This window comes from Ochotona princeps, chromosome 8, assembly GCF_030435755.1.
Source record: "Ochotona princeps isolate mOchPri1 chromosome 8, mOchPri1.hap1, whole genome shotgun sequence".
Lineage (NCBI taxonomy): Eukaryota > Metazoa > Chordata > Mammalia > Lagomorpha > Ochotonidae > Ochotona > Ochotona princeps.
Window position 1 is genome coordinate 76,696,366 of NC_080839.1, and position 12,401 is coordinate 76,708,766.

Sequence of the window (12,401 nt, forward strand, 5' to 3'; positions counted from 1 at the left end):
TGGCATAGCCCCAGCCATTGTGGCCAAATCTGGAGTGAACTAGGAAGCAGACACTCTGTCTCTCCCTTTTGGTTTCTCTGTCCTTCAAATAAATAAAATAAAACTGTAAAAACCTTAGATAGGAATATAAATTGATACTACCCTGAAGCAGTACTTCTACCTATGAGGAAAGAGCCAACACATTGTTAGCAAAGCTCCGCCCAATCACTGGAGGCCAGGCTAACCTGTCGATACCGGTGCTGCACAGCTGAAACAGCCCAGGACACAAGGCCTGCTCTGAGCGTTCAGCCTGCAGATACTCCTGCACACGTCCACAACAACACAACAGGTACACACAGTGTGCAAGAACACGCAGTGCCGCCACCACGGACGGACGTCAATAACCAACAGCTACCTCCCAGGGATGGGCAGCTCCTCCTGGTGGAGAGCCAGCAGCTGAAAAAGGGAGAAAGCTCTCTCTGCTTGGGTGGGGGAGAATCCCCCCAGATCTACGTTTTTCAAAAACAAAAAGCAAACCAGCTGACATGAAGTATGATTTTTTTTTTCTAAGCGAGAAGACACAGGGCCCAGCGCCGTGGCCTAGCGGCTAAAGTCCTTGCCTTGAATGCACCAGGATCCCATATGGTCGCCAGTTCTAATCCCGGCAGCTCCACTTCCCATCCAGCTCCCTGCCTGTGACCTGGGAAAGCAGTTGAGGACGGCCCAAAGCCTTGGGATCCTGCACCCATGTGGGAGACCTGAAGGAAGTTCCTGGCTCCTGGCTCCGGATCAGCACAGCACCAGCCGTTGCGGCTCACTTGGGGAGTGAATCATTGGATGGAAGATCTTCCTCTCTGTCTCTCCTCCTCTCTGTATATCTGATTTTGTAAAAAATAAATGAATCTTTTTTAAAAAGGGAGAGAGAGAAGACACAAAAATGTATGCTGCCGTTGTCTTGTGTTTGTATAGACAAGCCCAGGCACATGGGACTCCGGCGGGGGGAGAGGCCTAAGGGAGATTGCGCCTCCCAGAGCCTCTGATGCTGCTTCACCCCTGATGTGTAGAAAAAAAAAAAACTTTTCAGTAGTACACAGGACAAAAGGAACCCGTAGCATCAGCTCTTAGAAGCACTTCAGAGTTACAGGGCAGGCTCTGGGCACTGTGGCCAAGACCCCACTTGGGCGGCTCATGTCCCACACAGAGTGCGGGGATTCAAGTCCCAGCTCCATTCCCTACTCCAGCTTCCTGATCAGACCCACCCAGGGAGGCAGTAGGTGATGGCCAAAGGCCTTGGATCTCCAACACCCTCATGGGAGATCAAAAACAAGTTCCAGGCTCCTGGCCTCAGCCTGGCGCAGCCCTGTCTGCCGTGGGTATTTAGAGAGTGCCTACCTTTCAAACAAAAATGACAATAAATGCATGAATGTTTTAAATTCCTGTAAATTAAAAAAGAGAAGAAGCAGGCTGTTAGGGAGGAAAGCGACAGTGGTACGGACTGGGATGTGACGGCCTGTGGTGCCTCAAGCTCCCTTTGCCCCAGCAGCACCGGAGCCCTCACTCAGAATGCACCTCCCTGGTGCGTGCCCCACACCTGCCCAATCCAAATCCCTGCAGCGAGTACCCTGGGACCCCAGGTCCCAACGGTGACAGCCCCCAGGTCAACAGTCACCAAAGATTCACCCAGCACCAGCTACACAGACTCCCAGTCCCTGTTCTACGGGAGTTTCTATGCCAGAGGAAGGAGCAGACAGAGAGTGGTGGCATGTGGGATGCAGAGAATAAAAACAGGGTGACCCAGAGGGAGTGGGCTGTCTGGCTGTCTGGAGGAGGTGGCCTTCCAGCTGAGATCTGGGTGGTGAGGAGGAGAAACTCAGCCAGGCCGGGGGGCTCAGGGAACTGTCTGCGGGCAGACTTGGAGCAGGTGGAGGCAGGTGGCTGAGGGCAGCAGGCCAGCAGGATCAAGGGCCTGGATTTTTCCCCCAGTTTCTTCTCTTAAAAAATGTGTGTGGGGCCCAGCGGCGAGGCCTAGTGGCTAAAGTCCTCACCTTGAACGCACCGGGATCCCATATGGTCGCTGGTTCTAATCCCGCCAGCTCCACTTCCCATCCAGCTCCCTGCTTGTGGCCTGGGAAAGCAGTTGAGGATGGCCCAATGCACTGGGATCCTGCACCCGCGTGGGAGACCCGGAAGAGGTTCCAGGTTCCTGGCTTCAGATGGCGCGCATCGGCCCGTTGCGGCTCACTTGGGGAGTGAATCATCGGACGGAAGATCTTCCTCTCTGTCTCTCCTCCTCTCTGTATATCTGGCTGTAATAAAATGAATAAATCTTTTTTAAAAAGTGTGTGTGTGTGTGTGTGTGCTTTTACTTACTTAAAAGGCAGAGCTGCAGAGAGAAAACAAGGTTACTCTGTCCGCTGGTTCACTCTCCAAATAGCCACAGAGCTAGCGCTGAGCCAGGCTGAAGCCAGGAGCCAAGATTTCCATCTGGGTCTCCCACACTGGGTGCAGGGTCCAAGCACTCGAGCCTTCCTCCCCTTCTTTCCCAGGTGTGTTAGCAGGGAGCTGGATCCGAGGCGGAGCAGCTGGGACTCTAACTGTGCCCACATGGGATGCCAAGCATCATCGGTGGTGGCTTAGCCTGCTGCACCACAATGAGGGAGCCTGGGTTTCATATCGAGGGCAGCAGAAAGCCACAGGAGAGTTTTCAGCAAGGGTCATGCAATATGATTCTCGAAAAAAAAAACGAAAATCATTCCAGCTGCAGTGTTCAGAGAAATGAAAATGGAGCAGGGAGATGGGGAGATGACCACGTCTGATGCAAAATCACAGCAACGCAACAAAGGCAGCTTAGATGGAGGTTAAGGATCCTGGACAGGTAGAAGAGGGGGGCACACAGGGCTCTGCTACTACTGACATCTCACATGGAAGGCTGGATGGGGAGGGGCTTCCCAGGACATGTGCCTGAGAACCAGGCGCTATAGCCCAAGGAGAACCTTTGACCAAGCTGGGAAAGATCCCCAAGCCCTGGAAAGAAGACCACTCAGGGCGTTTCATCCACTAAAAACAGCGCTCAGGACACGTGGTCCACACAAGCCAGCATCCAGGAATGACTGGTAATGGTGGCCCCAAAAACTATCAAAAACAAGGACCATCTAAATGGTCGCTATTGGCTAGGGCTGGGAGAGCGCCAAGGCAGTGCCCAATGTGAAGGCTGCTGGGCTGAGGTCGGGGGCCCAGAGCACCTGCGGCAGGGTCCAGGATGAGCGGCCTCTGATGAATGTAACCTCCAGAGGCTTGGTGAGTTTCACAACATGGCCTCAGGCTGGCGCTTACTCCATGTACACCATACCTAAAGTGGCTGGTCCGCATTCCTTCCTGCCCGGCTGATCGGACTCCAGGTTGGGAGAGTGCTGTAGGGGAAGCTTGGCAGATACTGGGTCACCTAAGGCAATACAGAGGCTGCCCTGCCCAGCAGTGCCTGCACTGAGGGATGGCGACTGGGGAGGCAGTGGACAGGTGCTCATTGCCATAAGAGCCAGGGTGAGGAAATCAGTACAGTCAGGCCCTTGGGAGTGGAATGACTCTCTTGCACAAGTGATTTTTGCCCTTTGGACATTCATCTCCTCATCCATCAGTCAATGGCAGTTCCCAAAATAAGGAAGCAACACACACCAGGTAGTGCGGAACTCAACACAAACACAACCACATACAGCAATGCTGAAGAACAAGGATCCGGGACTACCATGCTGCTTAAAGGCAAGCTCCCAGACATCTCCAACTTGCCATCTCCGTCACTGCCAAGCATTCTTCTGGAACACGAGCTCATGGGATAAAGCAACAAAAGAGAACAGAGGGAGAGCTCGTTCTTGGCCAACAACACGACCCCATGGCTAGGAAACGTAATAAGCTGCAAAACCACAGGAGCATTGGGGAAATGCAGTGCCTGACAGGTGGCAGAATGAGACGAGGTGCTGTGTATAGATGGCAGCACTTAGCAAATATGGTGACAGAAGCATCTCATTTCAAACTGAACCACAAAGAATTCGAATGCTTAGAGGGAGGCACGAGACTTTTGGCAGAGAAAACTGGAACCACAGAACTGAGTCAGTGTGAGTGAGCAAGGCTGGGAAAGCAGCCACAACCGTAAGAGCACCGTCATTTTCAGCTCGATCCCCACTGAAGCCCAACCGCCGCTTCACACCAGGTTCTGCCCCAGCTACTCAGCCTAAGTTTGCCTTTTATCTCTTCTTGGTAGAAATCTCAGAGTAAGTTCTTAAAATGTGTAAATATTTGGACTGGATTCCAATTGTCTCTGTGTGTATACATTTTGCTTGTTTTACCAAGGCAAGAAATAAACAAAATTCTAGTGGTGGAGCTGTATGGGGAGAAGAGCCTGAGTTCAAGCAGAAATTTCCACTTTTTTATGCCATTTGATGTTTCTAAATGTGTAACTGTTTTCCTTAATGTCAACAATAATCATCCAAGTACTGGCTGAGACAGGAGTGAGACATCTTTAAATGTCTGCATTCAAAGTCACTCTGGCAGGGCAGGCGCTGGGCCCAACCTGCATGTCCTGTGGGAATGCCTGGGTTGAGTCCAGCCCTACTCCAACGCCTTCCTGCTAATGCAAGCCCTGGGAGGCAGCAGGGGAAGGCTCAACGATTTGGGTTCCTGCAAAGCATGTGGGAAACCTGCATTGAGTTCCAATCTCTTGGCAATAGCCTGGCCCAGCCCAGCTACTGTGAGTATTGGGGGAGTGAATCAGGTGAAGGCAGGTCTGCCTGTCCCTCTGTATTCCAAAAGGAAAGAAGAGTTCTGCCCAGCACGGGGACAGGCATGTGTCCTCCCTGCGGCCCAGGATTTGCAGGCCTGCCGGGGCAGGGGAACACATAGGGCATAATAGCAAGCTGGCAGACCAGAGCTCTGCTCTACCCTGTTGCCCCCACCCACCCTTCCTTTCTAGGAGCTTCTCGGGGCACCTGCTTCCTCGTGGGGGCAGATGAAGGGTTTGGATTAGTTCTGCAGGGCTTGCCAAGCTCCAAGTGACCCAGGACTCTTTTATTCATTCATTCAGGCAAGTGGATAGGCCAGCTGTCATCAAGTCCCTGTGTTGTAACAGGTGCTGGGGCTCTGACTGAAGGTAGTCAATGGGCCCTGTAGAGCTTCCTACCAAGCCGGGAAGACAAACATTGCCCAAACAGCCACGAGGAAGGTTCCAGCCCGCAACAGGCAGGAGGGGCTAGAGGGACACCTGAGGCTTCTGGGGGACAAAGAGAGTGCAAGGACTGGAAAAAGCCTGAGTCCCTGACACAGAGAGCAGAGGCAGCGCTCACGCTCTGACGCAGCATTGTCAGGAAGCTGGAAGCAACCCAGAAAACACGCAGCACAAGCCAGCACTGTGCTGTGCCCGGCAAACACAACCTGGGTCCCACGAGCAAGCCTGAGCCGAGGAGGGAGGCCTGTGTCCCTGGAGAACAACCCTGCAAAAAACCCACTTCCCGGCATCACTCAGCAGACAGCCACACTCCATCAGCCAATCCTTAGCTGACCTCAGGGGGCCACTGGGTAAAGAAAAAGCCAGAGGCTGCTGCTCCGTAAAGCTGGGCCAAGCGACGGTCAGCATGCATGTACCACAAGAAGCAGCCCTGGCACTAAGAAAACGGAGAATTCAGCCGGTGCTGCATATAGACTTGCAGACTGTGCCAAATGTCAGCAGCGGTGGGCTTCTGGGCAGGTGGAATCCCTGGGGCTCATAAGTGCTCGTGTCAACATGCAGGAAATTAGCCGAGGCAGCAGACGGGATAAATCAAGAGAGAACAGGGAAGCTTTCATAAGCAGAAGCTGCCTTCCAGCTACATGGAAAAACACTCTAGTGACCGAGTAAATAAATAATAAAAGGATACGGAAACAATACACCTGAACACTCCCATCCGTCCCTTCTCTCCTGGGCAGAAGTGGTACCGACAGGTTGAGGCAGCCTGGGTCATGGAACCAGCTCTTTTTATGATCTAATAATACTGGAGCAAATTTCAAACAATTGGGGAGAACATTTTCAAGAACAGAAGTCTGTCTCAACTGATTCGTCTACTCCATGGTTATATCCCCAACCTCTGCTGTTAACTCTGGGGGCACTTTTCTGACCCTGGACTGCACACAAGCTTGAAGGCGGAATTTCCGGGATTCTTTCATAGCCCGAATTTGTCATTCTCCCCAGCTAGGAAAGCCCCGACAATATCTACCCACAAGGAAAACAAAACAATGTCGGGTGAATTTCATGCTTCCCACACACAGTCCCTATTTTTTAAAACAATTTAGCTCACACAGGCTCAACAGCATATTTCACAATGGCAGCTGTGACCTGGCTTGTGCAAGCACTGCTGTGCTTTTCTTCAACATGTGCTACACCTCCATCACAAGCACCTGCTGCAACAAACAGGTGCCAACAAACAGGAATGTGTGCAGAGCGGAAAAGAAAACTCAGCAACAAACTACAGTGGAGACAAGAGTCATCACAGAGCACAGGCTCTCAGAGTGAACAAGGGCTTCGGCAGGCGACAAGGAGGTGGGAAGACGGCCTGAGCAGAGACAACTGTAGACCCACTGATCAGACATAAAATGTTCAAGTGCTGTCATTCTGCAGCTGGCCAGGCAAGGGAGAGCTCACGCTTCTGAAAGCTGAGCGGCTCCACTGCATTGTCACTGTGTGCCAGGGCTGTCCAGGAGACATGAAACAGTCGCCTATGTTGGCAGACTGGCCATGTGACACCCGTCAGAGTCCCTGCCATGGGCTTGGGACATTGGATTATGCAGTTCTCACCGTCTTCATCAAGCCATAAGCTATATATCAAAGCTATTACACCTGCCTGGTGCAGAGAGTCCTAAGGAAGGGGGTGCCACCTGGCATCCAATCACTTCTCTGAGGGTGTCAGCAGCCCTGGGATTCGAACATTCTAGACTTTGCTGGGATCCTCCAGATTCTCATTTGAAAGCAGAGAGGGGGTCACTGCGGCCCCAGTTTACATGTCTTGGAAGCTGCAGGCTGCTAGGTGAGGAGGACTGCCCACTGGAGAGCAAGCTCACACACACACTAAGCATGCGTATGCAGCTGACCACCAGCGCCCCCATGCTGGGAACATGACAAGTGTAACAATACAGAAAGCCCAAATTTCAGCCCACGGCACCTGTTTGAGTATTAACAATTCTCCACATTTGCTCATCGAAATTGCTCATTACACGCGTTTCTTACAAATGCACTAGAAAAGCCAGAAGCAGCCATAGCAGCATTCCCCTGGGAAGCGGGAAAGGACGTGCTCCAGACCCCACAGCCTTCAGGAGCAGAGAGGAGCGCTGGTCTGAGCGCTGAGCTGAGGGGTTAGTCCTGGCCTGCTACGACTGTTTCAATTGTATATAGTTTTTTTTTTTTTAAAGATTTTATTGTTATTGGAAAGCCGGATATACAGAAAGGAGGAGAGACAGAGAGGAAGATCTTCCATCCGATGTTTCACTCCCCAAGTGAGCCGCAACGGGCCGGTACGTGCCAATCCGATGCCGGGAACCTGGAACCTCTTCCGGGTCTCCCACGCGGGTGCAGGGTCCCAAGGCTTTGGGCCGTCCTCGACTGCTTTCCCAGGCCACAAGCAGGGAGCTGGATGGGAAGTGGAGCTGCCGGGATTAGAACTGGCGCCCATATGGGATCCCGGGGCTTTCAAGGCGAGGACTTTAGCCGCTAGGCCACGCCACCGGGCCCAATTGTATATACTTTTTAATGGCATGAAAATACTTGTTAAACAACAGATTTTCAGCTGTATCAAAGGAAGACTTTGTTGTTATTATCACTTAAGAACTGCCTACTGTGGAGACAGTGGTCCACGAGCCTAGAGGGGAGGACACCTGCACCTGAGGCCAGCACTGCAGTATCTATCGCAAGGAATGCTACTGTGACGCGGGCATCACCATGTGGGCACCAGTTCGAGTCCCAACTGCTCTGCTTCCAATCTAGCTCCCTGCCAAAGGCCTGGGAAAAGCTGTGGGAGGTGCTCAAGGTCTTCGAATTTCTGTTACCCATGTGAGAGACCCAGATGAAGCTCCTGGCTCGTGGCTTCTGATAGGTTCAGCCCTGGCATTGCAGCCAACTGGAAAGTACATGAAAGATCTCTATATCTGTCCCTCTATCTCTGTTGCTCTGTCTTTCAAAGAAAAAAAAAAAGGAATTCAAAATGTGAAGGAAAACCAAGTTACAAAACACACTGTGGTCTTACTTTTATTACAATATATGTGAATAACATGTGTTGAAACAATTGTAAGTACCGATTGCAAACACCATTAACAATGGCTCTGTCTGAGTGGCATAATTTCCTTTTTCACGCTACCCTACGATCTACAAATTGTTATGGCTGAACAGTGATCTTAAGATATGGGCAGACCCCCAGCCAGTTTTGGTGGGAGGGAACTTTGACCGGCAGGTGCTCTGTGGCCAGCATCCCCACTTCCCATCATTCCACTCCTGCAGGTGCACAGAGCAGCAGGGAAGGGACATGAAAAGACTAGGACATTCCGAACAGAGGAGGCCACAGCAAGGATGGACATCATGCACTTGGGGACTGACATAAAGCTGCCTCTAAGAGCCATGATGAAAATAGCAGGCAAGATGCAGAACGCATGCCGATGCCTGTCTGCCATCGCTTTCAAGGTCACATGCATACTTACTCGCACACAGGAAGGCGACCCTTGGAGGGCTCGCCAGGGAATTTGCACAATCATTGCCTTGAAAGGAAGGATGAGAGAGAGCAGAGACAGCAGAAGTGAGTTTCACTGTGTATCTTTCCTTTTGTATAGTGATTTTTGTTTGTTTTTTTTACTATTTGCCTATGTTGCAAAAACACAGCCTTGTTGGGGAAACACCACAGTCTCTCCCGTGAGGTTTCAGCTTTGCATGACCTTCTGGGCCACAGGCAGCCCTTGGAAAATGCCGCCTCTGGCAACTGAAACTGCAGGAGGCATCTGGCAGGTTCTTGGCGACCCCACCCTGCCCCCCAGGCAGATCCACCTGCGAGTCCCCGGATTTTCAGGCTTGGGTTGACACAAGTTCTGTTCAGCCATAGCAGGAACCTTGTGTCCTCTGACCACAAGGTGGAATGCTCACTTGTATGCAGTAAACAAACAAAAAAAATTACCTTTCAGCAAAGGAGTCCAGTTTCCCCAGCTCGTCAGAGAGACCCACGAGGGAATCCAAGGTCCCCACCTAGACAGATCAGAAAGAAGCCAGGGGTCCACAGAAGTGGGGAGGGGGCCATAGTCTTGCCACAACACAGGTGACTTCAACGCGTCTGCAGCTGGCTGCTCTCGGCCAACAACAAGCTCTTGACGCAGGAGTCTTTTGATAAACTCCGCAGCTTGCCACAGGAGGGTCTGTTAGGTCACTCCTTGGTGCTGGCTCCCTGTGCTCTTACAATGGCTGTCTCCTATCTGCGTGATGAATCCAGAGATGCCCAAGCGAGCAAGGTCAACAAGCCGTTGTTTCTAAAAGTCTTTCCTCCCCCAGGTCACCACAGCTCGCCTTTCCCGTTCTGTTGGGGACAGCAGGCCTGCTACCCACTCCACCCTTCACCATTGCCTCCCTCTGTTTGCAGGGTCCACGACCTGCTCTGCAGGTTTGGGAGCCGTTGTGGGATTCCAGATTATACCACCAAGGTCTATTCTCCCAATCAGAAAGGTCCATTTAGTACCATGAGATAACCTCAAGCAAACCCTCAAGAGGAATTGGAAAACCGTGGCGCCTTGGGCGCCTCCAGCCGCTTGGAGTTCAGGCAGCTGCAGCACGGGGCATGCTTTCTGCAGCTCTGTGCCCTGGGGAGCCTCACACCAACAAAATGGCAAGTGGCTGCCTGACTTCCTGGCCCTCACGGTACCCTTTGAGTAAGCAAGCAGCACAGGCTGCACAAGGGGACCTGGTCTGGGTTCAGAGCCTGAGGCAGCCACGCACCAGCTTTGCCATCTTCCCAGGTGATGCCCTGGACGGACCTGGCCGCCCACACCCAGCTGTTGGCAGATGCAGCAGCCTCCCTAACTGCAGGGAGAACCCAGGCTCTAGTGGGGATTAGCCAGCTGTAATTTCTGAGTACCGCCTCTGCTGCCCCTAGAACGCGCTGCACCTGTGCGGCTCCACCCCAGCTGCTACTTCCCCAGGACCCTCTGTGTCTTCCTCAGGTGCCTGTTCCCTGCGGAGAGACAGGACCACGCACACCTTGCCTCTCTTCAACAAGTATCCCGTGTTATCAGATCAGGCTGTTGCTGGGGGAGGGGACATTACCTCCAGCCCCTGCCCTCCAGCTAAACTGGAGGCCTCTAGTCCCGCCACTCTGCTACAGCGCAACCACAGGCTGAACACACCCCAGGCCTGCCTGTCTCAGCTCCAGGCTGGAGTTCTTAGATGGTGGTGCAGTGTGGGTGACACCTTACCATCTTCTTTGAAGCCCCCACCCAGGACCTTGTCACCAGTGTGATGGGAACAGTCCAAGGCCACACGTGCTGCAGCAAATCCAGGGCAACAGAACCAACTCCTGCTGTAGACTACAGGCTCCGGGTCCCCCCTTAGCTAGTTTGTCCCAGCACCCTCACCCTCAACCTGCTACCTTCCTTCCGGGGTCAGCCTGCCACCTTCATCCCTCGCTCCGCCACAGCCAGCTTCTCTCCTCTTCCTCCCCCACTCCCCCCAGGGGCTGTACCTTGAAGTCAGGAATAACGAATTTCGTGTTGTAGGACAGGTTGGACTTGGAGGTCACGGTATTCATCCTCTCCAGGGCTTGGAGATTCTCCTTATCGCCGGGGGCAGATATCAACCAGAACTCGGACATGGTCCAGTCTCCTCAGCTGCAATCACTGGCGACCCCGGGCGGGCGGGCGAGCGCAGAGAGACGGCGGCGTGGGGGTGGGGGAGCGGAGTCAGAGCGTGCTCTGCTCCGGATCCTCCCTTACAGGAGGCGCCCTCTCCCGACCCCTTCCCCGGCCTCGCCCACCTCCCAGCTCAAAGACCTTGCCCCCGTTCAAAGCGCCGCTCTTATCTGAACCCAGAGGCCCTAGGATCTCCAGAGCCTCGCAGCTCCGCCACCCCAGGGTGGCTGGGGCCGGTTTGAAGGGCAGAGAAGGAGGAAGGGCCAGGTCCTCTCCCCCTCCCCACTCCCTCCGGCGCCCAAAGCCGGCGCTGGGAAACCCCTGGACAGGCCTGTCCGGGTCTTCTTTACAAGATGCACCATGAGGGACGCAGGATGAGGTGCGGAGAGGAGCGGGACCACAGAAGCCTCACATCGGGCTGCACCCGCCGCACCTGAGCCTGATTTCAGCCTGACAGACAAACTTCGGATGGACTATTCTCTCTCAAAAAGCGAAAAGAGGAAAGAGGCCTCCAGGCTCCGCATCCCTCAGCGCGAGGAGCGCGCCCCGCCAAGCCCGCTGACTGCCCACGGGCCCCGGACTCAGAACGGTCCAAACGCCACTCGCAAGGTCGTTCGGACGCGCCCACCCTCGTTCCTTAGCGGCCCTAGGCCTCCCGGAATGCGTCTCTGGACCAGGGAGGAAAACAGGATTTAAATATACATATATCATAAATATCGTGCGAGATTTCCCCCAGGGGCTGTTTCTCCTTTGGACTCGAATCTCTCTGAGCCCACCTTAGGCAGGCCAAAAGCAGCTCCTTCCCGCCGCTAGAGCCCCGCGCGGCGCCGAGGAGATGCCACCTGCCAGATCCGCGGAGCGCGCGGCGAGTGGCCGCTGGCTGCCCACGACTCACTGCAGAAGACTCGGGCGGCGGTCTCCGGGGACGCGCCCTCAGCCTCGTCAGGACCCCGCGGCCCGGTCCCCAACCCCGCTGCGCGTCCTTACCCGGAGCGGCGCGGCGCGCGGGGCCGGAATGCACGGCCGGCTCCCGGGAAGCAGCGGCTTCTGCGGCCCCGCGCGCTCTGCCCCGCCTTTTATCCCAGGCGCGGGAGGAGGCCCCCGCCCCGCCGGGCATTTGCATACGGGCCGCCAGCCTCCCCGAGTCCCGCCAGGTTGAAACCCCGGACCCAGGGAGCAGAGGCGGGGCGTCGTGCGGCGGGCTACGGGCAGGGAACGAGCAGCTAGCCAGCCGCGCCTCGCAGTTTCAAGCGCCCCCAGGCCCACCGCTCCGCAGAGTCCGTGCTGGGTGGAGCCTGGGAAGAAGTGCGGGAGACCCCACCCCCGCGCCCTGCCCCGTTCCCCAGGGAGTCACCTGCGCGCGGCTGTTCCCGAGCCCGAGTCCGAGACAGGGGTTGCCGTGTGGAAAGCGACGCAACAGGTTCCCCGACACTGTGGAACGCACCTGCAGAGGGAAGCGAAGCCCTTCCCGTCGGCGTAGGCGCGGGTCGCTCAGGAAACTCCCCGGCGCGCCCCCACCCCGTGGCCGCGGC

General features: G+C 54.6%; 1 protein-coding gene across 3 annotated transcripts in view; it reads right to left on the reverse strand.

Annotated features, from left to right (window-relative positions):
- Positions 1 to 12,114, reverse strand: part of ATP6V1C2 (ATPase H+ transporting V1 subunit C2) — a 41,644-nt gene extending 29,530 nt beyond the window's left edge. For 2 of the 3 annotated variants that reach the window (XM_058668278.1, XM_058668276.1), the window contains exons 1-3: positions 11,857 to 12,114; positions 10,704 to 10,857; positions 9,153 to 9,220 (exon numbers count right to left, since the gene is read on the reverse strand). In XM_058668278.1, the coding sequence (XP_058524261.1) occupies positions 9,153 to 9,220; positions 10,704 to 10,832 (197 nt within the window). In that variant the 5' untranslated portion in view covers positions 10,833 to 10,857; positions 11,857 to 12,114. Of the gene's footprint in view, positions 1 to 9,152; positions 9,221 to 10,703; positions 10,874 to 11,856 lie in introns of those variants that run through there. The other variant, XM_004582599.3, reaches the window with a different exon arrangement.
- Positions 12,115 to 12,401: the final 287 nt, after the last annotated feature.